The sequence below is a fragment of the Gekko japonicus genome, unplaced genomic scaffold, assembly GCF_001447785.1.
Source record: "Gekko japonicus isolate JY-2015 unplaced genomic scaffold, Gekko_japonicus_V1.1 scaffold1326, whole genome shotgun sequence".
Classification (NCBI taxonomy): Eukaryota; Metazoa; Chordata; class Lepidosauria; order Squamata; family Gekkonidae; genus Gekko; species Gekko japonicus.
In genome coordinates this window covers 171,148-192,989 of record NW_015176012.1, presented here as the reverse complement: position 1 = coordinate 192,989, position 21,842 = coordinate 171,148, and the positions used below count along the sequence as shown (strand labels likewise).

General features: G+C 49.2%; 1 protein-coding gene across 1 annotated transcript in view; it reads right to left on the bottom strand.

Moving 5' to 3' along the window:
• The window catches only part of TULP3 (tubby like protein 3), a 64,382-nt gene that overhangs the window by 15,828 nt on the left and 26,712 nt on the right, over positions 1–21,842 (bottom strand). The window contains exons 4-9 of the mRNA XM_015426539.1: positions 14,326–14,488; positions 11,113–11,289; positions 6,694–6,827; positions 6,007–6,204; positions 4,342–4,454; positions 3,350–3,464 (exon numbers count right to left, since the gene is read on the bottom strand). Coding sequence (XP_015282025.1) covers positions 3,350–3,464; positions 4,342–4,454; positions 6,007–6,204; positions 6,694–6,827; positions 11,113–11,289; positions 14,326–14,488 — 900 coding nt within the window. The remainder of the gene's footprint in view (positions 1–3,349; positions 3,465–4,341; positions 4,455–6,006; positions 6,205–6,693; positions 6,828–11,112; positions 11,290–14,325; positions 14,489–21,842) is intronic.

The following is a 21,842-nucleotide window of genomic DNA, read 5'->3' as shown; positions in this document are numbered from 1 at the left end:
ACCCCCTCCAACCAATGTCTCCAAGTGCAAAGTGCTAACCGAATGGCTCCCACCTCCTTGTCCCACACAGACCAGTTACGTTCTGTGGCGTTGAACTAACGAGACACGTAATCTAGTGGGTGCAAATTACCATCGGCCCCCTCCTGCAAAATGCTCCCCCATGGCCATGTCCGCGGCATCAACCTGGATGATAAATGTTTTGTTCTCATCAGGGTGGGCAAGCACGGGTTCTGAGGTAAACAAAGCTTTTAGGCGCTCGAAAGCCTCTTGGCACTCAGAAGTCCATACAAGACGCGCCCCCGGCTTGGCACTTTCCAGCCCCTTCCCTTTGGTTTTTTATAAGTCTGTTAGGGGCAAACTGACTTGAGCAAAGTTTTTGAGAAATGGCCTATAGAAATTCGCAAATCCTAAGAAGGATTGGAGTTGACGGTGGGTTCGAGTAGCCTCCCAACCCAGTACATCCTGGACCTTGGCTGGGTTCATCTCCAACCCACGGGGGGAGATATGGTAACCAAGAAAGTCCACCTCAGGGTGGTTGAACTCACATTTCGACAGCTTTGCAAACAGTTTGTGCTCATAGAGGGGGTGAGAACCTCTCTCATGAGTTTCACTTGTTGGAGGAGTACAGCAAGGTATCATGTAAGTAAACAAGGGCCCCCCGAAACAAGGGCTTCTGCAAAACTTCATTGATCAGATTCATGAAGACCCCTGGAAAACCTTGGAGTATGAACGGCATAACCCTGTACTTGAACTGCCCCAGCGGGGTGTTGAACGCCATTTTATATTCGTCCCCCTCCTTGATTCTCACCCTGAAATATGCATCACGCAAGTCAAGCTTGGTGAATATTTTCCCCGTGGCTGCCTCCGCCAAGAGGTCCTTAATAAGGGGTAACGGGTAAGCGTTTGTGGCGGAGACCGCGTTCAAACCCCAAAAATCCGTGCACCGCCGGAGGCTCCCATCTTTCTTTTTCCTGAAAAGAACCGGGAGGCTGTGAATGGGGAAGCCGCTGGGCGAATGAATCCTCTCACCAGGTTTTTATCGATAAATTTCCGTAGCTCCACCTTCTCCCCCGGGCTCATGGCGTATAATTTCCCCTTAGGGAGTTTCTGCCCTGGGAAGATTTCAATAGCACGATCAGAGTTACGGTGAGGGGGCAACTCGTCTGCCTCTTCCTCCTCAAATACCCGGGGGCTAGGTCTCGATATTTGGGGGGGAATGGACGAGAGATCCTCCTCAGCCAGGCAGACTCTCAGGAGTTCCAAGGGCAGGATCAGACCCCAGTCCACATTCCAGGAGTGATTCTGGCACTGGGGGGCTATGAATTGCACCCACCCCTCGTCCCACAGGATGTAGGGGTTGTGATCGTGTAACCACGGGCTCCCCAGGACCAACAGGAAACGAGCTGCTGGGGTAATTATAAATGACCGGTGTTCCCAATGATCCCCCCCACCCCATTCTCAGCGAAACAGTCTCGTATTTACACAGCTTCTTTATGGAGGAGCAGCCGTCCACATCTGGGTGATTATGGAGTCTCCCAGTCTCACCACTGGGGCCCCCAATCCGGTGACTAAGGTGGGGTTAATCAAGTCTCTGGCACACCCTGAGTCTATCAGGGCCTGCACCCTCATGTGGGTTCCCATGGCCGGGTTCATCACAGTCACAGTCACGAAATAGAGGGGGGGGGGTAATTGCTCACCACCCTCAGCACCTCCTGGGTTGGGACCTGCTGCTTCATGCCACTCACAGCAGGTTCTTGCCTTTTCCCACCGGCTCTCCTTCTTCATCAGTACTCTCCTCTGAGTCTGCCTCCGGGATGTTGACTTGAAGGGGCTGTTGGAACTTTGGCTTGGCGGTGCTCTTCCGCACCGGGGTGTCTTGACGTTTCTTCTCGACCACTTTCCCTCTGCTGGGTGCCCCCACCGATTTGGAGCATGCTGAGGCGAAATGGCCCGCGTCTCCACATCTGAGACAAAGCCCCTGCTTCAAGCGCTGCTCTTGGACCCCTTCTTTGGGTTTAAACGGCTTCGGCTTGGCTGCAGGGGTGCTCCCTCTTGGGTAGGCGGTTGCATTATCGATTTTGATCATCTGCAAACAACTCTCGGCATCTGCCACCTCTCTCATCCACGCATTCAGTGAGATGGGGTGGACGCTGCGCAGGATGGTCTCCCGCAGCTCCGTATTCAAACCCAACCAGTACTGCTCGACCAGCACCCTGTCGGGCCAACCCTGAACCTTTGCGGCGTCTCTTGAACTCTTCCGAGTACTCACACACTGTCTTGTGCCCTTGTTTTAGGGTGTGTAGGTGGTTGCGCACCTTCAGCTCCTCCATCGGGTCCTCATACTGGTTCCGCAGGGCCCACATGAAGGCATCGACCTCTTGCAGTTCCGGCCCCTGAGCATTGTGGAGGCTAACATACCAGTCTGCTGCCCCTTCCCTCAATTTGGTGGCAATGTAAGCCACCTGTCACTCGTCAGAGGGGAACAGATGGCCCCAATACTGCACAAACGTCTCCACTTGAACCACAAAATAGGCCATCTTCTCCGGGGTCCCATCGAATGTGGCCTCCAGCAACTCGGTTGGCCTGTGTTCACCAACGGTGGAGGCGGAGGGGCACCGCTGGAGCTGCAGGCCGCTGCTGCCACAGCTCGTTTTGGACTACCTGGGCAACCAGTCTCGGGATGTCCAACAGGGCCTCCTCAAGGAGTCAGGACGTTTGAGCTTGTCCACGTTCAGTCCGGGTGAAGCACTCTTCCCATGCCCCTTCATCCACTGGTTCTCTCCAGGATTCGGCCTGTGAGGGTTGGTAGTCATACCAGCTCCCCCTTTTCGGACCTGGGGTTACCCTCCATGTCTCCTCCTCTGTATTGGCTTTGAAGATGTCCCAATGCTTGGGATGGGCACCTTCACCATACAGCTGGGACTGTATATAAACCTTCTAAACATAGGGTTGGTGAGTGTTTTGCAAGGAAACAGAATCTTGCCAAGGCATATACACATTAAACAAGAAAAAGATTGTGGAAGACTAAAAAAAATACACTTGACTGTTTTCCTTTAAAGGCCGCTTCATAATTTCAACTAACTGTTCTGACAGAAAAAGGAGATTTAGGAGAAACAGTACACTTTAGTACACTTCCTGTAACGACTTTGCCTCAGAAATTCACAGCACTAAATACTGACATCATAACCTCCCGTTGATGCACCCAGATGTGGTTTTCAGTGTTTTAGCCATGACATGAACGCTGCTTTAGCCATTCAGTGTGGTAAAGAACAAAGGAGCACAGAAGAAAACTTTGTAGCATACAATCAGCCCTTCCTCTGCCCTCAGTTCTCAATAATAAATCACTTACATAACAAACGGCAGCCAGTTCCTGTCGGGTGTGTGCTTTTTCCACAAGCCCCTGTGCCTTCATTGGATTAATCCCATGATCGTAGACAGTAAATTTAGTTCCCATAAGATTTGACCTAGGATAAGGTAAAACAAGAGTCACTCACAATATTTCCACTGAAATTTTAACAATGCTTCACTCAAAGCAGACCTTAAACTTTGGTGCCCCAGACAAAACATGGAAATACTTAAGCATGGGTATCCTCTCCACCTGCATCAACATATGTAGTCTGATAATGTATCCATCTAGCCAAGTATTAGCTAAGCATGAAGTTGGGATTCTTCACAGAAATGAGCACTTTCATAAGAGGAAGCCAATAGTAAATCCATACATTGCAAGAAGCAACCAGCTCAGCAGAGGACAAGCTGTTTTGGTGGAACCAAGACATGAAATCCACCATGGCCGCTCATATTACTGTAGGGCAAAAGGTCACTACATACCTTATTTGGAGAAGGGGCATAGCTGAGTGGCTCATGAGTTGCAAGCTGAAGGTTCTAAGGGTCCCCCCCCCCATTTTTTATTATTATTACCAAGATTTTCCAACAAACAAATAAAAAAAAAAAAAAGCGGGGGGCCAACGGGGGGGGGGGGGGGGGGACAGCAAACCAGATCCAAAATCATAAAAACAACTACAAGGCGAATTAGGAACAGAGTGTGGTAACTGTAAAGCAGGTAAGTACAAACGGTCAACATTTCACATTGTTTTAATTTGTGAAGAGCAGACATTCTTGGAAACAGATGTCCAGTCAGTACTCATATACATTGGGGAGGTCAAAAGTAAATTAGACCATGAGAAAATCTGTTTTGGGGGAGGAGGAGCAGAGCTGGGGAAGGCCTCTGCCTGAGACCGTGGTGAGCTGTTGCAGCAGACAGAACAGGGAGGGACAGATGAACCAAATGGTTGGATAAGGCAACTTCATAGGCTCATTTATTCATTTCTTTATGGATCTCACCTGAGTTTGCCAACAAAACTTTCCCCTTCCCTGGATAAATCTGTTGGATCAATTGAAATTATATAATTTGATGTTTTGCTCTTTTTCCTTTTTCTCCCTGCAAGAAGGAATACCTAGAAATACAAAAATCAAGGTAAGAGTTGTGGGGGAAAGTCTATCAGACAAAGCAGTTTAAATTTGATTTTAATCCCTCCCTCCAATGATGATACTGCTATAGGGAGATATCCCCACAGCTCTACTATAATGAAAAAGGGGCTTTCAGAGGCAGCTTGCCCTGTCAAGACCCCAAACTCTGCTTTGCAGTCCTAATATTGAGCTATCCTATATAGACCTATATACACAAAGGTACTCCATGACCTCTCCATTTCAATCAATCAATCAATAAACCTTTAATAGCATATACAACATTAAAATCAGAAATCAGAAACAGAGAGTGACACAGTCAACTAAAAAACTGGAATAATTATAAAATCATGAAACGGAGTTTCCCAATTTTTTCACTCTTATCACATCAACTAAAAAATTAGCCACTGCCACTGTAATGACCTCTCCATTTAGCTGAAAAGGTTGCTCATATTTCCCACCCTAGCAGGGCTAACAGAAGCTGGGGGGAGGTTATCGGGGAAACTGTATGATGAAGAAAGGATTAACCCTCCCAGATTCAGACTCCTGGGATCAATTATGGTTTCTGCACAAATTAGGATGACTTTTGTTGTTGTTCAGTCGCACAGTCGAGTCCGACTCTTCGCGACCCCATGGACCAGCTCCCGCCAGGCCCTCCTGTCTTCCGCCGTCCTCTGAAGTTTGCTCAATTTCATGTTCGTTGCATTCTATGACACTGTCTAACCATCTCCTCCTTTGCCGTCCTCGTCTTCTTTGACTGAACAACAACAAAGAGACCCTTCGATCGAGGGCTCCTCCACAGAGTGTGGATTCTCCTCTTTGCTTTCCTCACCTGCCTGAGTGACCCTGTCTAAGGAAGGGATGCTGATGATCAGCCAGCAGTTCTTGCACCCTGGGACACCCACACGGGGCTCCTTGCCCACACGGGGACTCACAACTGACTCTTCCAAGGTGATCGGGATCATGCCATCCTTGATAAAGCCATTTCCACTCCCGGAACTCAACCCCCTTCAGGTAGATACGATGACCAAGAGTCAAGCACGGATGCAATTTCCTCACATCATCAGACCACACCACCTGACAATCATCTAAACAATTGCAACAAGAATTCATTTTGATGGCATTCTGAAGCTGATCTGGTGCTGAAGATGCAACAAATTGCCGTTTATTCCTTGCTTACAAACTAGAATTCTAAGCCAGAAGCTAAACTAGTTTGGATTAGTTTGTAAGCAAGAAACAAGGTGTAGTTTGTCATTTTGTTCAGTTTGGAAGTCATAACAAACTGTTGCACACTTCTGATCGAGAAAGCCTATGAGTAGTGCATGCAGAGAGGAGGAAACATACAACGCCAAAGACTTCAGTGAATGCTTCCACTGACCATTTTGATTACATTTATAAATAGACAGCTATATCATTTCCACTGTATTACATTGAGGGTTTTGAGCCCTCTGTTGGGGGAGGGTCTTGAATCTATTGCATTTTTTAAATCGACAACACACGCTATGAATTGAGGAAAGACATCGTTTTTGTTGTTCTCAGTACTTTTCTGTTGTCATCTCGTTCCAGGTGCATGTAGTAAGTTGGAAAGAGGCCTCGGTCTATCCCCTTCTTATCTCTCGTGATCCGACACTTAGCAGTAATGCCACGAGGTGCAGGGCGCAGTACGAACTCCTCTAGGTTTTCAATTTCTCCCAGCTGTGCATCTGTCTGAGGTGGCACAGCAGAGGAAGCACCCAAGTCCTGCTGGAGAAATTACTGTTTTTTTAAAAAGTCCCCCTACCTTTATACACATCTATAGATACACAATGACAGGTCACACGTACACACACGTTAAGAGAACAAAGGCCTACACGTGTCTTAGTTTCACGTCTAGAGCCGCCCTGAGCCTGCATGCGGGGAAGGCGGGGTAGAAATGGAATTAAATAAATAAATAAATAAAGGAAGGAAGCTGGACAAGAAAGCTCAGCTCCATGCATCTAGAACCCTCATTGAGGAAAATGCAGGCTCTATAAGTGCAGGAACAAGCGTAAGTGCACTGGGCACCCTCGTAGTCAAAGGTGAAAACAGCATGAAGAGTAGAAGCCATTAGAACCCCACCAAAAAAAACCCTCCCCCCAAAATGTGAGGATGAGCACACCCCTGGCGGGACGTCACAGGGGGAGTCAGCACAGGCCATCCAGGGGTTGGCAAAAGGAAGCAGAGGCTGGAAGGGGAGGCTTCTCTGCTTACGGCTGCAGGTTTCTCACTGACGGCAGGACTCTGTCTCTCCAGCTCAGAACAGGGGGACGGAGACCCTGAGGGTTTTCTGGCTTCTTCCTCTTCATCTGTGTCCTCCTCATCAAAATTCATACTCCCAGAGATACCTGGCAAAGTGCAAGACCAACTTAGAGTGCAATCCCAGGCTTGTTTACTCAGAAGTCAGTCCCATTGAGTTCCACAAGATTTAGGGGCGCCCAGAGCTTCCAAGCAAACATTTCCTTGAGGTCCCCGATCGACACACTGAGGCTGCCTTAGAGTGAGTTGGAAGTCAGTATTATCTACTCCATCTACTCTGACCAGCAGCATCTCCTCCAGGGTCTCAAGTGGAGGTCTTGCACATCATCTGCAGCCTGACTCCGGGTACGGAACCTAAGACATTCTGCATACAAAACAAACGCTCTGCCACTGAGGCACAGCCCCACTCCTCACCCCACTCAATCCCCAACATCATCTTCAGGTCACATGATGACTGACTGTTAATTTCACCTTGTCACATCTTTCACAGCTCTCTTGAGTGGGGCTCAATACCCCCCAGACATGTGCATTGTCCCTTTTTCGGATGAATAGTTCTCCCAGTGGCGCTTGCTGCAGCCTTAGATCTTTTTGTACCAAACACAGACTATCCCTAGTACCATTGCAATACCTCCAATACTCCATTTTAAGATTCTTATACAAGGGGCCAGGGGTCATTTCGTAGAAAAAGAGCTAGGGGAACTCATTAGCATAACTCATTAGCATATGCCACACCCCCTGACATAACGGGAAGTGTGTCATAAGGCCACACCCCCTGACATCACCGGAAATGTGTCATAAGGCCACACACCCCGCCCCCAACGGTCCCGGCCACCACCGCCGGCCTTGCAGCTCCACTGCCGAGCCCCATGAGGGGCCCGGTGGTGGACCTGCAAGGCCGGCGGGAGTGCAAGGAAGCCCCGCAAAGGCCCTCCCTGGCCCCAGGCAGGCAGGGGTGGGGAGAGGCAGGGAGGAAGCAACTTACCCTCCCCTCTTCTCCTGCCTCCTCCTGGCTGAATGAGGGCCGGAAGCAGGGGGTGGGGCTTCGTCATGTGCCCCGCCCCCATACCTCACCCGGGGGAACTGCGTTCCCCCGAGTTCCCCCCCGAAATGACCTCTGCAAGGGGCTTTTGTAACAATTATTAAGAATTTGGTCTCTCTCTCTCTCTCTCAACCTCCATTGTCCACCTGCAAGTGTGACGTGCCATCTCCCATCATGCCCTGAAACATCATCCTTCTTGTCATTTTGAAGACCCTGTGCTGGGTGGTAGTTAGAGCAGGTTCAAGTCCTTCGTCAGCCATGAAGGAAACGGGACTATGTACACCCAGCCACCATCCCAGATGGAGAAATGCAACACCTGCTTGTGGAAGGGTTGGTGTGCCAGCAAACCAAACTGGGGAGGGAGACAATGGCTGTCCTTGGCTAGAGGCATGCTTGGAGGAAGCCAAGCCCCCCCCACACACACACACCCCGTGCCTCTGCCGGCATCTCAGAGATTCGCCTCAGACTCAGCCAGCGGCTGTGCAGGACTGGCAGGCAGTGGCGGGCACAGAAGTCACCCCTGTTGCCTTCCCTGCACCACTGGCCCCCAGTGCTGTTGCCACCGTCTTGGATGTTTGGGCAGTAGGGTTGCCAAGCTCCAGGTCGAGAAATACCTGGAGATTTTTTGGGGGGTGGCGCCTGCGGAGGGTGGTGTTTGGGGAAGGGGGGGACTTCAATGGGGTATTGTGTGCCACAGAGTCCACCTTCCAAAGTAACCATCCCCCCCCCCCAAGGGAACTGGTCTCTGTCTCCTGGAGATCAGTTGTGATACTGGGAGACCTCCAGCCACCACCCGGAGGTTGGCAGCCCTATCCTGCAGGGAGACGGCCCCGAGTGCCACAGGCAAAAGGGTCTGGTGTGCCATTGTTGGTATGCATGCTGAGGGTTGCCTACCCCCACCTAACTTATCTATCAGGGTTATTTTATTCATCCAACTATTCATTCAATTTATAGCCCACCCCTACCACCCCCTGTATGACAGGGCTCAGGGCGGGTTACGACATTCATAAAAACATTCCATCGGGGGCGTGGCATGGCTGTGACGGAGATGGCAGCATAACCCCTGAGCGCCACTCCTTCCCTCCACCAATATATGATATATCGCATCACTTTCCTTTTTAAATAAACCCCACATATATAGGGAAGACCGGAGATAAACATAAGAAGCAGAAATCGGGCAAAGAAAGGCTGGTGACTGATTACTTCCAACTTTCTTTTGAAAATTCAAATCGAGCGGCGCCTAGAAGCATCGGAGACAAGATGGCGGACAGGTCTACAGAGTGAGGTAAAGACGACTTACAAACTGATTCCCAAAACGTTTTAGAACAAATGAGCAAAACGGAATCCCGAATATTAGAGACTATGGAAATAATATTTGAACCGATACAGCATCAGCTAACTGAAATTAAGCAAGCCTTGCACGAGGTCGAACAAAATGCAGACCACGCAGCAACTTTAGGCTTGCAAGCAGAAGAAGCATTTATAACTTTAAAAAGTGACAAAAACGCTACTCGCAAAAGGGTTTTGGCCCTTGAAATGGAGTCCAGACAATTTAACCTAAAATTTAGGGGCTTCCCAGAGGGCTCGGAGGAGTCCATGGAGGTACAAATTTTTTTGGCACAGTGGATTGCTTCAACCCCCAAATTTGAAGACAATGTGACCCCTACAATCTTAAAAGCACACCGTTTGGGGCAGCGTAATAAAGAAGATCGAAGGGGACCAAGAGATATTTTAGCAACATTTCTTGATATGCGAACAAAAAATAAAATCTTAACAGAAGCCAGACTAAATAAAAGCCAGACCTTACCTCAACACCAAAGCAGAAGTCTTTCCAGATCTGCCCCCGGAAGCCATTACTATGAGAAGGGCTCTAAAGCCGATTACTACGCAACTAAAGGAAGCCAATATCAGATCTAGATGGTCCGCAGCTGCAAAACTACAAGTATGGCACAAAGGCTCCTTACTGACAGCCACTGACTTGGAAACAGGACATTTGCTATAAAAACATTCCATACAGTTAAAATTTTAACAATCCTATAATACACTAAAATAACAGTGACCAATCACAGCTAGTAGATGGCAGATAAACATCCCAGGAGGAAGACCAATACCTTAAGATCAGTCTGAGGTTAAGGGGAGGGGAAAGAGGAAGGGAGGCCAATCTAAGATGGAAGAACCGTCGCTGCCCTCAGCCGTAGGCCTGGCAGAACAACTTCCTCTTGCAGGCCCTGCGGAACCCCATTAGGTCTCGCAGGGCCTGACTCTCGGCCAGCAGAGAGTTCCACCAGGTCGGAGCGAGGGCCGAAAAAAGCCCTGGCTCTCTGACGGAGGGCAGCCGGACTCTCTTTGAGAGGATAAAATGAGGGAGAGGAAAATATGTTTATAGCCCAGAATTTCTTAGCGGTAGGGGTGCCAAAAAATGCAGTAAATGGGTTCTAGAACAGTGGCTCCCAACAAGTGGTGCATGTTCCACCAGTGGGAAACAAAAGTGGTTTAGGTGGGACACAGAGTTTCCATAACAATTACTAAGAATTCGCTCCCCCTCAGTCTCCACGTCCACTCATGTGACATGTCGTCTCCTGCATACCCTGACTGTCATAGATTTGCCATCATCAACCTTTTGGCACGCTAGAGTTAACCCTGAACTATCAGTGTTTCTTAGTATAGCCAAGTCACCCACTGTAGCGATAGACCTCCTGCTGGCAGTTCCACAATCCCCACCGCCACTTGGTAGGCCAGCAGAGGAAAAAATAAGGGCAGAATCCCATTTCCAGGCCAAACCCAGAAGTGATGTCACAGCAATCTAGGACTCAGCTGAAACTTTATGGTAAACGCACAGAGTTTTTGCTAAGCAGTGCGACATCACTCCTGGGTTGAAAATGGAAACGACATGCCATCGACGGGATGGTGTCTCTACCCCATGTCCAAGCCCCTTTCCAGAATTAAAGGACTGCTGCCAGGATAAGGAAGGAGATGGAATGGTGAACAGTGAAACTCATAGTTATTACCAAAAGTATTACAGTTCGGATAAGAAGGAAAGAGTATGTGGCTGCACCGTTTTTGTCACTCAAACAACTCTGATCTTATTTCTACCAAAGTTTCCCCTAGCCCACCTCTTCCTTTTCCTCAGGGTGAGAAGGGAGGAACAAAGGCAGGGTAAAGTAGAACAGGGTAAATCAACTGATTTTTCCATTAGAATGTGATCCAAAAGATTCACTTTCCTCTTAATACAGAAAACTCTTGCCACTCTCATGACTAGTTAAATACTGATGCTGAAATCAGAAAGAATTCTGATCTAGATCCTTGTCAACCCACCCTTTATAACCAGTTATCACCTCGTCTCTGTAGAATGCCTTGCAGATCCATCTTGGAAGTTGTATCGGCTGAAGTTTGCTCCGTGCTTTCTGGCTTGGTGTCATCTTCTGTTGTCGATGATCCAACTGAGATTATCTGCTGCTTGGCTCCCAAGACTTGTATCTCTGATTTCAGAAAGATAGCCGGGCCATCAATGCCTGTAAGGGTCAGTGAAACGGATGGCTGAAGCATCTGATTTAAAGTGATTTTTCCAAATACTTTCCAGTAGTCTACAGGGAGTTATGGAAGAATTATTTCATTCTGGAGAGATTAGTCCAGAGAGAAAGAATAGGAAACCTGTATTTGTTTTAATGGTTTATTGAATAATCTATCAATGGCTTTGGTATTTGCACTTCCCGAAAGCAAATCTGCTACTAAATGCAATTTGGTTACTACTGGAAATCTGAAACACCCCAGAGAAAATGAAAGGGTAGTTGGTTTCTGGATCCAGTGATCTATCAGCAGAAGATGCTGATGGATGGGCAACTGCCCGAGCCGATTCCCCCCCTTTATGACATCCAAAGCAGACCAGCGGTACCAATGCATAAGATTAGCATGTTATTATTATATATCTGGTTTTAACATAGTATTTGAATGTTGTATTTATTACCTATATGTATTTTTGAATTTTATCTGTTTGTAAGCTGCCCTGAGCCGGCCTTGCCCGGGAGGGCGGGATAAAAGTTTAACAAACAAACAAACAAACAAATAAATAAAATAAAATCTTCCCTGTTGTCCCCTCCATTCAGCAGTCCTTCCCAATCTTGGGAAGACTAAGATTCCTGGGGTCATGGGCTGCTCAGGCCAGGTAAAAGGAAGCAATTCCGTCCCCTTCTCCCTCCCTCGCCAAAGCTCAGCGGCCTCCATAGTTATTATTCCACATGATCTTGGGGATTCCACTTTCCCTGATTCAGAAATGGTTTCTGAGGGAGGAGAAAGCGGGGAAGATCTGCAGTCCTTGTTCCCCACAATTATGCATGGGACAGCACACTGACTGACACAAAACATTATTTCTTAAAAGCAATGTATACCCTGAGACGAAAGATATGCAAACTTTTCCCTACTATCAAAAGGACTTTTTATATCCTGAAGAGTATGACCATTTTATGAAAGAGGAAAAGCACTAGAGGTCCTACAAGAGTCCAATAATTACACAGCTCTACACAGCTTTTTAGAGCCTTCTGTAGTTGCCAACCTACAAATGGGAAAGATCAGGAACCAGCGATACGTGCGCTCTCTCTGTGGGGGCACCCACCTTGTGGAAGGGCCTGCCTGAGAAGATCAGGAGAGCTCCCCTGCTCCCGTCATTCTGCAAACTGCTAACAATGGAGTTGTTCAGGAAAGCTTTTCTATAAAGGTAAAAGGGCTGTACTATAAGGACTATACTGTAACAGAACAGTTCAAGAAGCGAAAGACACCATGTCTATGCTCATTTAGATTTCACTAATCCTAGCTGCTAGCACAGTGTTCGCTAGCAGTCATAAAGGCATTACAACTGTAGCAGAATGGAACAGCTCAAGAAGATGCTTTTATGAAGGGACAGGATTGTCATCAACTAAAATGTACCATTTTGCTTTTACTGCATTGCTTTCTGCCTTTGTAACCCACTCTCGGCATTGTTTGTGGTATACCTTGGCTTAGACAGGCTTGTTTGATTCTGCAGGGGAGGGCGGGATAGAAATCAAATTAAATAATAAATAAATAAATGAATAAATAATTCTGTAGTCCTAGTCCGATTGCCGTGTTCAATGAATTATTTATGCTGATGGCGTTCTTTTTGCATTCTGTGATCCGCCTTGAGCCTCAGCAAGAAACGTGGCCTACAAAGCAACTCAACAAATGCTTCCTTTTGACATCCTGAAGAAGACAGGTCAGTGATGCCCGCGGGTGTGAGTCAGAAGGCCTGCCTCAGACACACACGGCGTAGGCAACCTCATCCCACTGCATAAGCCACTCACCAAGCATAGCCAGGACTTAATTAATTAGTCATGAATTATCAACCCATTAATCAGTTAGTCATGAACTAGGAATCCACTAATCAATCAATGCAGAGCCTCCTGTGCACCACCGTCTGGGTGACAAACCAGAAGATCACCTTCATATATGTCATAATTCCCTTCAACTAACCAACTTTTAGGTTCTCCTCCTGCAGGATGAGGATTTGCTATTTATGACTTAGGCTGTAAAAACAGTAAGAAGTAAATTTCCTTCAGAAACAGATATGGCAGCTTCACTAAAGCCCACAGACCACAACAGCAAAAGGGAAAGGTGACCCACATCCCAGAGTCTTGACCACACAAAGCATTTTCCCAATTCTTGGCGACCTGGAAGTCCCAAAAGAAGTAGACCTGCATGACCTTGGCCAGAGACATTTGGGGAACCACAGTAGCACAGCACTAAGAATAACCCACAACTACGACCAGGCTGGCCCGGTCTCATCAGATCTCGGAAGCTCGGCAGGGTCGGCCCTGGCTAGCATTTGGACGGGAGAACGCCAAGGAAGACCAGGGCTGTGACACGGAGGCAGACCACCTCCGAACACCTCTTGCGCCTCGGAAGCTCTATGAGGGTCGCCATAAGTCAGCTGTGACTTGAGGACACTTTCCCACCACTACATGACTGGGTTCAAATCCCTGCTCTGCCATAAAGTTTGCCGGGTGACCTTAGACCAGTCATTCACTCTCACAGCTGGGATCAATCTGCCCACCTCAGCGACTGGCTCTGGTGATGCAAAATGCCCGGCATTCAGAACTGGAGATCTCACACATGCTAAACGGGTACAGGGGTGGTCTGCCCTCCTGTGCAATTCTCCTGCCCTTTGAGGACCCTCCCCCTGTGCCCCTTGTGTGCTCAGCTGTGCGTACAGACAGAGGAACGCTCCGCAGTATGCTGGACGTGGGTCCCACTCCTCCTTCTTCCTCGCTGCTGACAAGCTTTGCCTCGTTCCCGTCCTTTCCCTTGGTGGCAACTCAACCCCCCACACACACTCATTTTCACCCAGGTGCTTTTCCCCACTGAGCTACTAGGATGAAAGTGAAGCCTTCAGAGAGTGTTCTGCTGTGCATTCTTTTGCTGCTATACACATGTATGCCCCTGCCTTACAAAAGCCTGACACTGGGGTATACTTCCCCCACTGCACCTAAGCCCTTTTCTGGCTATGCCCCAGCATTTAACCAGCAAAAGATTGTACATACCATGCAGGACAACATTGGTGAGGGCTGGGGCCTGCAGCCCCACTAAGGGGGTCTGCTCCTCAGAGCCTCGAGGCTTTGACCTGTGCTGCTTTGCTTCAGGATTTGGCTGGACCATCAAGGGTTCAAGGCGTTTTTTCCTCTGCTTCTTCTCTAGTAGTGTTCTCTGCCACAGGGGGAAAAAAATGTTTACTTACTCCCAGGGAGGGACAGATGACTTGGTTTAAACTCCTGACTTTCCAATCCATCCTCGATACTTCTGTAAGGTTCTACCACTTACCCTGGTAATCCAGACCAAGCAACAGACTTCATTGGTTGTGCAACAATGCAAATTAATACAGAGCAAAACAAACGTTATTCATTTCCTGTTGGTTAAGTAATCAGAGCGACCCAATACCCTGCTGTTGATCTCCTGGCTACTGATCAGGTAACAGGCTCAATTCAAGGTACTGTTTTTTTTTAAGGTCGACCTTCCTTATTGAGGCTCAAGGCAGATTACAGACTGTAAATCAATGTAAATCAACCAATAGGATGACAAATCTAATAAACAATGTAACCTGACTAGGATTGCAGAAATCTGAAACAAAGCAAAAAGTATTACACATGATATGTGAACACCACAGAAAACAGTATTACATAAGTAGAAGAAAATGTGCTGGGAGCAGGGTAATACATACAGAACACAGACGGTGCATATACTATACTAGCCCACAGTCTTATTCTTTGTAAAAAGCACCTCCCTGGTGTAATATACCCCTTTTACCTTTACAGAAATGCCCTCCTGAATAGTTCTTTTTTGTGTAGTTTGTCGAAAGACAAAAGTGTGGGAACCCGCCTGACCTCTTCAGGCAGGCCATTCTACAAGGTAAGATCACAACAAAAAAATGAACATAGATGGACAGTTGTTAATCTTGCCCATTTTCAAGGTGGCACCCCCAGAAGACAGCTGTCATGGTGGAGTATAGGAAGAGAGGCCATTTTGCATCTACTGCTTAGGTCTTAGGCCATAAACTGCCTTCCCTTCCAAAGGCCTCCACAGCCCGGGACCCACATACCAGCAGGGCTGCCGTCTTCTGCTGTGCTCCACCACAGCTTCACTTATCCAAACAAAGTTCCTTCCTCCAAATTGCTAAGATCAGCAACTGCCCATTCACACACATTCTGTTTGATGGGGTTGGGGTCTACGGCTCCTGGGGCTGAGTCCGGCAGGGTTCCACTTCACCACAACAGCTCTTAGGCTGGCCTCAGATAGACGGCGGGGGGGGGGAGGTTCAGCTGCACCTGGTTTCCTCTCTCCTGCAGCCGCCAGGAGGTCCTGTGGACACCTCTGTGCCACTCCTGGTACTACCCTGCTGGATCAGGGGAATGCTATGGACATCGTTTAACTTGATTTCAGTAAGGCTTTTGATAAGGTTTCACATAATAGTCTTGCTGACAAATTGGTAAAATGAGGTTCGGATCCTATGATTGTTAGGTGGATCTGTAACTGGTTGATACAGATCACAAAGAGTGCTTGTGAAAGGTTCCTCATCCTCTTGGAGAGAAGTGACAAGTGGAGTGCCCCAGGGATCTGTCCTGGGACCTCTTTTGTTTAACATATTTATAAACTAGAGGAGCCCAACACAACTAGAGGAGCCCTTAGTGTTTTCCTAGATGGACGGGACACCAATGAAGGGGGGGAGCCCTGTAAATACCACATGGTTCACCTGCCGGTGGGGGTGGGCTCCCACTGGAAGTTGCGGTCTTTTGTTGTGAACCCCTCAGCCAAGTTCTCGATGGTGTTGAGAAGTCCTTGGCTCTGGGCCCATGACCCGTATGTCCAACGGAGTGTGGGAGCCTTGCGATTTTTGGACCCCTGCTGCAGAGCATACCTGGAACCTGGAATGTGAGGAGGCGCCACAACTGGCGCCAGAATGGATGTGTTTGGTGTGGGAGGAACTGAACCTCATTCCCCCAGAGTACAGAGACTTGGTCCGAGTATTTGAGGAGGGGGAGGTGGATGAGCTCCCCCCTCATCGGAAGACTGACTGTGCTATTGAGATTTTACTGGGCCACAAAATGCCTAAGGTGAAACTCTATTCCATGAGTCCAGCTGAGAAGGAGGAGTTACAGAAATTTATTTATAAATGTCTGGCCAGGGAGTTCATTCAGCCAGCGGCCTCACCATTTGCCACTCCAATATTATTCCACAAGAAGAAAGATGGGGGCTTAAGACTATACACGGACTACCAGGGGCTGAATGCTGTGTCCCCCCGCCCAGGGCTGCATCTTTACCAAATTGGACTTGAGGGATGCCTATTTCTGAGTGCGCATCAGGGAGGGGGATGAAAATAAGACTGCCTTTAACGCTCCCCTGGGCCAGTTTGAGTACCTGGTTATGCTGTTTGGGCTTGCCCCAGGGGTGTTTCGTTCCAATTTTAGTATACGTGCTGCCGAAGCGAGCACAATGGGCTTACCCCAGGGGTGTTCATGAACCTGATTAACGAAGTGTTGCATAAATATTTGTACAAGGAAGTGTTGGTTTATCTGGATGATATCTTGATTTATTCTAAAGATAAGGAGTCACATATGAAACTTGTCAAAGATGTGCTAAATGCCCTCTACAAAGCTTGTTTGTTTTCAAAGTTTTCAAAGTGCAAATCTGACAAAGAGGAACTGGACTTCCTGGGGTACCGCATTTCAGGGAGGGGGCTAGGTATGGATCCTCACAAGATACAAGACGTACTGGGGTGGGAAGCCCCCTGAACGAGGAGGCAACTACAGTCCTCCCTGGGGTTCACCAATTTCTATCACCCATTCATCCCCAATTTCGCCCAGGTGGTCCTGCCCCTCACTGACTTGTTGAAAACCAAGGGGAAGGGGACAGAAAGTCACAAACCAGGCTATACGTTGGTATGGAGTCTGGAGTGCCAGCAGGTGTTTAACAAACTGAAGGCTCAGGACACTTCTGAGCCCATCTTGTGGCACCCAGACAAAAATAAGCCTTTCATGGTGCAAGTGGACACTTCTGATGTGGCAATGGGGGGGTGGCAATATTACAAAAGGGGGAGGATGGGAAGTTGTACCCCCTGGCATATGTGTCAAAGAAGTTTTCAGAGACTGAATAGAACTGGCAGGTCTGGGACAAAGAAGCCGGCACAATTAAACTGGCTTTAACAACCTGGAGGCATTGGTTGGAGGGGGCCTAGGCGCCATTCAAGGTATAGACGGACCATAAGAACTTGGAGGCACTGCATGCCCCCTGGCACCTTAATGCTAAACAGTTGCACTGGGCGGAGTTCTTCTCCTAGTTTTATTTCACTCTCAAGCACCTCCCAGGGAAGTCCAACTTTCTGGCTGACACGCTCTCACACCTTCCCCACCACGCAAGCCAGCAGGAAGTGATCACAGACTCAATGTTCACCCTTGCCCAACGGGGGGAGGAGTTATCACTCGGAGTCAGACCAAGGCTCAGGCAGAGGGGCCCCTTCAGACAGAGCCCTGGTGTCAGCTAAGCTGCCATGAGTGTGGAGAGGCTTTCTAATTGCTTTGCATTCCTTCCCATGTGCTTAATTGCTTCACAGCTACAACGCTTATCTGTAAAGAGTTACTGGAGGAGATTGTGGTGTCTACCTTCCGTGGGAGCTTCTTTGTTCCCAGCTTCGCTACCGTTAGAGGCTCTTGCAATCTCCCGTGTGTGGGAGTTCACCTAATTTGGTATTGCTGGGGGGGGCGCATATGAATGCCCTATATCCTATTATGCGCATAGGTAACCCGCCATTCCTAACAGTGTTCATGTTATTGCATCTATGGCTTTTCAATAAAAGTAAAACCTTCCTGGAAGCGTGTACTTCGTTGTTTTGCTGTGGGTCCTGACATTCTGTTAGGAATCCTTCATTCCCTATCTCAGCACCTCTCTCAACCCGAGATGAGTGACGGAGAGGGGAAACCATCTCCTAAGGAGCCGAATGGCGAGGACGAGAAAACCCCAGCGACCACAGCCTCGGTACCGGTGACTTCGACTCCGCCGGTAACCGGTGCTGTGGGGGGGACTCTCCCGAAGTCCTCGTCAACTCACCTGTTCCTGACCCCCTCCCGGGTCCGAGGCAATGGACCGGGCTGCGCTACCGACCAAGCTCCAGTTGGAGCCACTTCAACCCAGACTCAACGGCAGAGACTTACTTATTGATGGGGGGCCCCCCGAGAGACAGTTTGTTTGACAGGGGCTTTGCTGCATTGGCGGGATTGCCCCCGTTCGGGGCTCCCTTCGAACCGATCGCTATCTCCTGGGTGACGGAGCGATCGAAGACCCGGAGTGGCCGGGCGTCCCTGGACGGGGGACTGGAATTGGCTAAGCGAATGGAGGTGGCTGATCGAGAGACGGCACCTGCAACAGACCCTGGAGAATATCATCCTGGCAATCCCGGAACTGGTGACCCAGGCTGTCAGGGAGGCGAGGGAGCCACCACCGGTAGCCCCAGTGTTTCTGGCAGAACCGCCAGTACCAGCACCAGGGGCCCTGGCCCAACCTGGGGGAGAGCAACCTCCGGGTCTGGGGGATACCCCGGCGCCTGCTCCGCGCCTGGCTAGCCCGAGGGGACAGGTGGTGCACCGCCCAAAGGACTCAATCGAAGCTACATTTGATGGGAACCCGGAGGAGCTATCCTACTTTGTGGGGTGGGTGCAGAAATTCGTGGATCGCTCGAGCCATCTGTTCCCTGACGACAGCAGCCGAATTGATGTTGTGAGCCTGGCTCAGAGGCCCAGCGGCGGCTTGGTATGTGGGGCTCCACAATGCCCAAGACCTGGAACTTACCAATTTGGACGCTTTTATGTGGGCGTTGCGAGCCCACTTCGAGGATCAAAATGCGGGCCGTAGAGCACGAGCGTTCTTGCGCACCCTAAAGCAAGGGTGCAGATCGGTGCGGGAGTACTTGGCTGAATTCAAGCAGCATGCGGCCAAGGTGCAAAATTGGCCTGACAACGTGTTGGCCGAGCTGTACCAAGTGGGGTTGAACCCTGAGATCCGGGAGACGGTCTTGAGATCGGTTGACCCGGTCTCCCTCCCTGCATGGAAGCAGAAAGCTGAAAGTGCAGAAAACCGCTTACAAACCCTACAATTGGATATAGGCACCTGCAACAGACCCTGGAGGATATCATCCTGGCAATCCCGGAACTGGTGACCCAGGCTGTCAGGGAGGCGAGGGAGCCACCGCTGGTAGCCCCAGTGTTTCCGGCAGAACCGCCAGTACCAGCACCAGGGCCCCCGGCCCAACCGCGGCTGGGGGACGTCTGGCCCCTCAAGCTCCGAAAACCAAGCCGCCGAAGCAGATGGATGCTACGAGGGAGCAACGCATGCAGCAGGGCTTATGCCTCAGATGTGGAGAATGGGGCCATTTCGCAGCCGACTGCGGAGGACAAGGGCACCAGGAAAAACCCGAAGGAGCGAAGATGCGCCCAACCACCCTGGCAAAAAAACCCACGGGGAAGCCAAAATTTGCTAAGGCCCTGGCAAGTTACTCCCGAGGATGACGGAGAGGAATCGAGCAGAGAGGACCCTGAGCCAACGGGAAACGGTTCGCTCCTGCTGTAGAAGATGCAGAGCAGCAGGGCCCGCAACCAGAGGCGCCAAATGTGGTGAGCAATTATCCCATCTTGGACCACATGAGGGGGGGGAGCGGGGGCCAGCCGGCACAATGTGATCATCCAGCCTGTGGAGCTTCCTTCTGTTTGTTGCAGCGGCGCGATCTCCAGCCACTGTTCTTCTTGCAGCCCGACTCCCGAAGCCTCGGAAGTGAAGGGCTGCTGCTCCACTGGGTTCGTTGCCGTGGCCATGTCCCCTCCCTCCGAATCCCCGGAAAGTGGGGGAGGCCTCTTCTTCTTTTTTCCCTCTTGCGCCATCTGAGAAGGGTCTTCTTTAAAATCTGACCTGATTTTGGAAGGTTTGATTTTTTGATTGTTTGTTTTGTGTTTTTATTTTTTGTAATCCCTCTGGCTTGGAGTAGGAGCTCCAGGCGTCCTACCGTGCACAGGGCTATGCAGGAACAGGAGAGGTCAGCCTGGGCCACTCCAATAGGAGCCACGCAACAAAAGAATTTTGCATGGCCTATCCGAGCAAGCAGAGGTGTGACCTAACCAGTTCCTGGATGACTTCCCCCCACTGAAGGAGAACTATGTTTCTGCAGCATGGTGTTGCCGCCAAGCCATGGATGTCATTTTTGTGGTGCAAGCTCTGCCCATGGACATGATATGTGATTCGATGGTGAGTCTGGGGTGACCCAACACAAAATCACTGAGGATCCATAAGGATCCATTGCTCAGAACCCTGTTTTTGCAGCATGTAGTCACCACCAATCCGTGGACTCATGATTTCTGTGGTGCAAGCCGTGGCCATGGACATGATATGGTGATGTTGAGGTGACCCAATTGAAAAACCCTGAGGATCCATGAGGAGCCATGCTTTGGAACCATGTTTCTGGCACTGTTGTGGTGCCACGAATCTGTGGATACGTGATTTTTGTGGTGCTCCCTATAGACTAACACGGTCTACAGTATGATGGGGGTTTTATTTCATTTGAATGTAAAAATCATATGAATTCATGAGGATCCATGTAGATCCGACTTACTTTTTTCCGCTGCACGGGAGATCTCGCCAGGACATCCCCTCAACCCACCCATGGCTCCGGGAGGTGGCAGGGGAATGGTGACAAGTATGGGGGCAGCCAGCCTTGAGGCATCCATCCCAGCATGCATATAGAGCACTAAAAATAAAAATTCAACTATTGATGAGGGAGGGGAGAGCTGAAGACGATCCTTGAACGATGCTGGCATGGGCATGAGAACACAGAAGAGAATTCGACACTGTACCTTTAAGAGGAAAGGCCCTAAGAACGCAGTCCAGTGAATGTTTTTCACCAGTGAGCAAAGCTTAACAATAAACTCATCCCTGACTGTTAAACTCATTCCGGAATTTAAAACCAAAGTCATTTTTTTTTCCAAAATATACCTGCACACCACAGGGCTTAAACTCACAACCCCTGGATGAAGAGGAGAAGCCTTAATGAACCGAGCTAACGAGCTGCTTTGAGTATCACAGAGAGAAAGGCAGACCCAACACCTCCCTCCGTGATTCTTCAAAAAGAAAGGGAGGGGGAATCCAAGCCCACACAGAAACGTGAGCGTAAGCGCCATCTACTGTTGAAGAGTCGAATTGCCCTTATGGAAAGGCACTAGCTATACCAGTGTCGTTCCAGTTTCAAAAACAATCCAAAGAACAGCAAAGCGAAACTACTTTAAATTTGAAGATGCAGATTCGACCCAAGCCCCATGAGGAAAGGCTGAAGGAGCTGGGTATGTTTAGCCTGGAAAAGAGACGACTGAGAGGTGATAGTATAACCATCCTCAAGTACCTGAAGGGCTGTCATATAGAGGACAGTGCTGAGTTGTTTTCTGTTGCCCCAGAAGGTCAGACCAGAACCAACGGATTGAAATTAAATCAGAAGAGTGTTCAGCTAAAACATGAGGAAGAACTTCCTGACAGT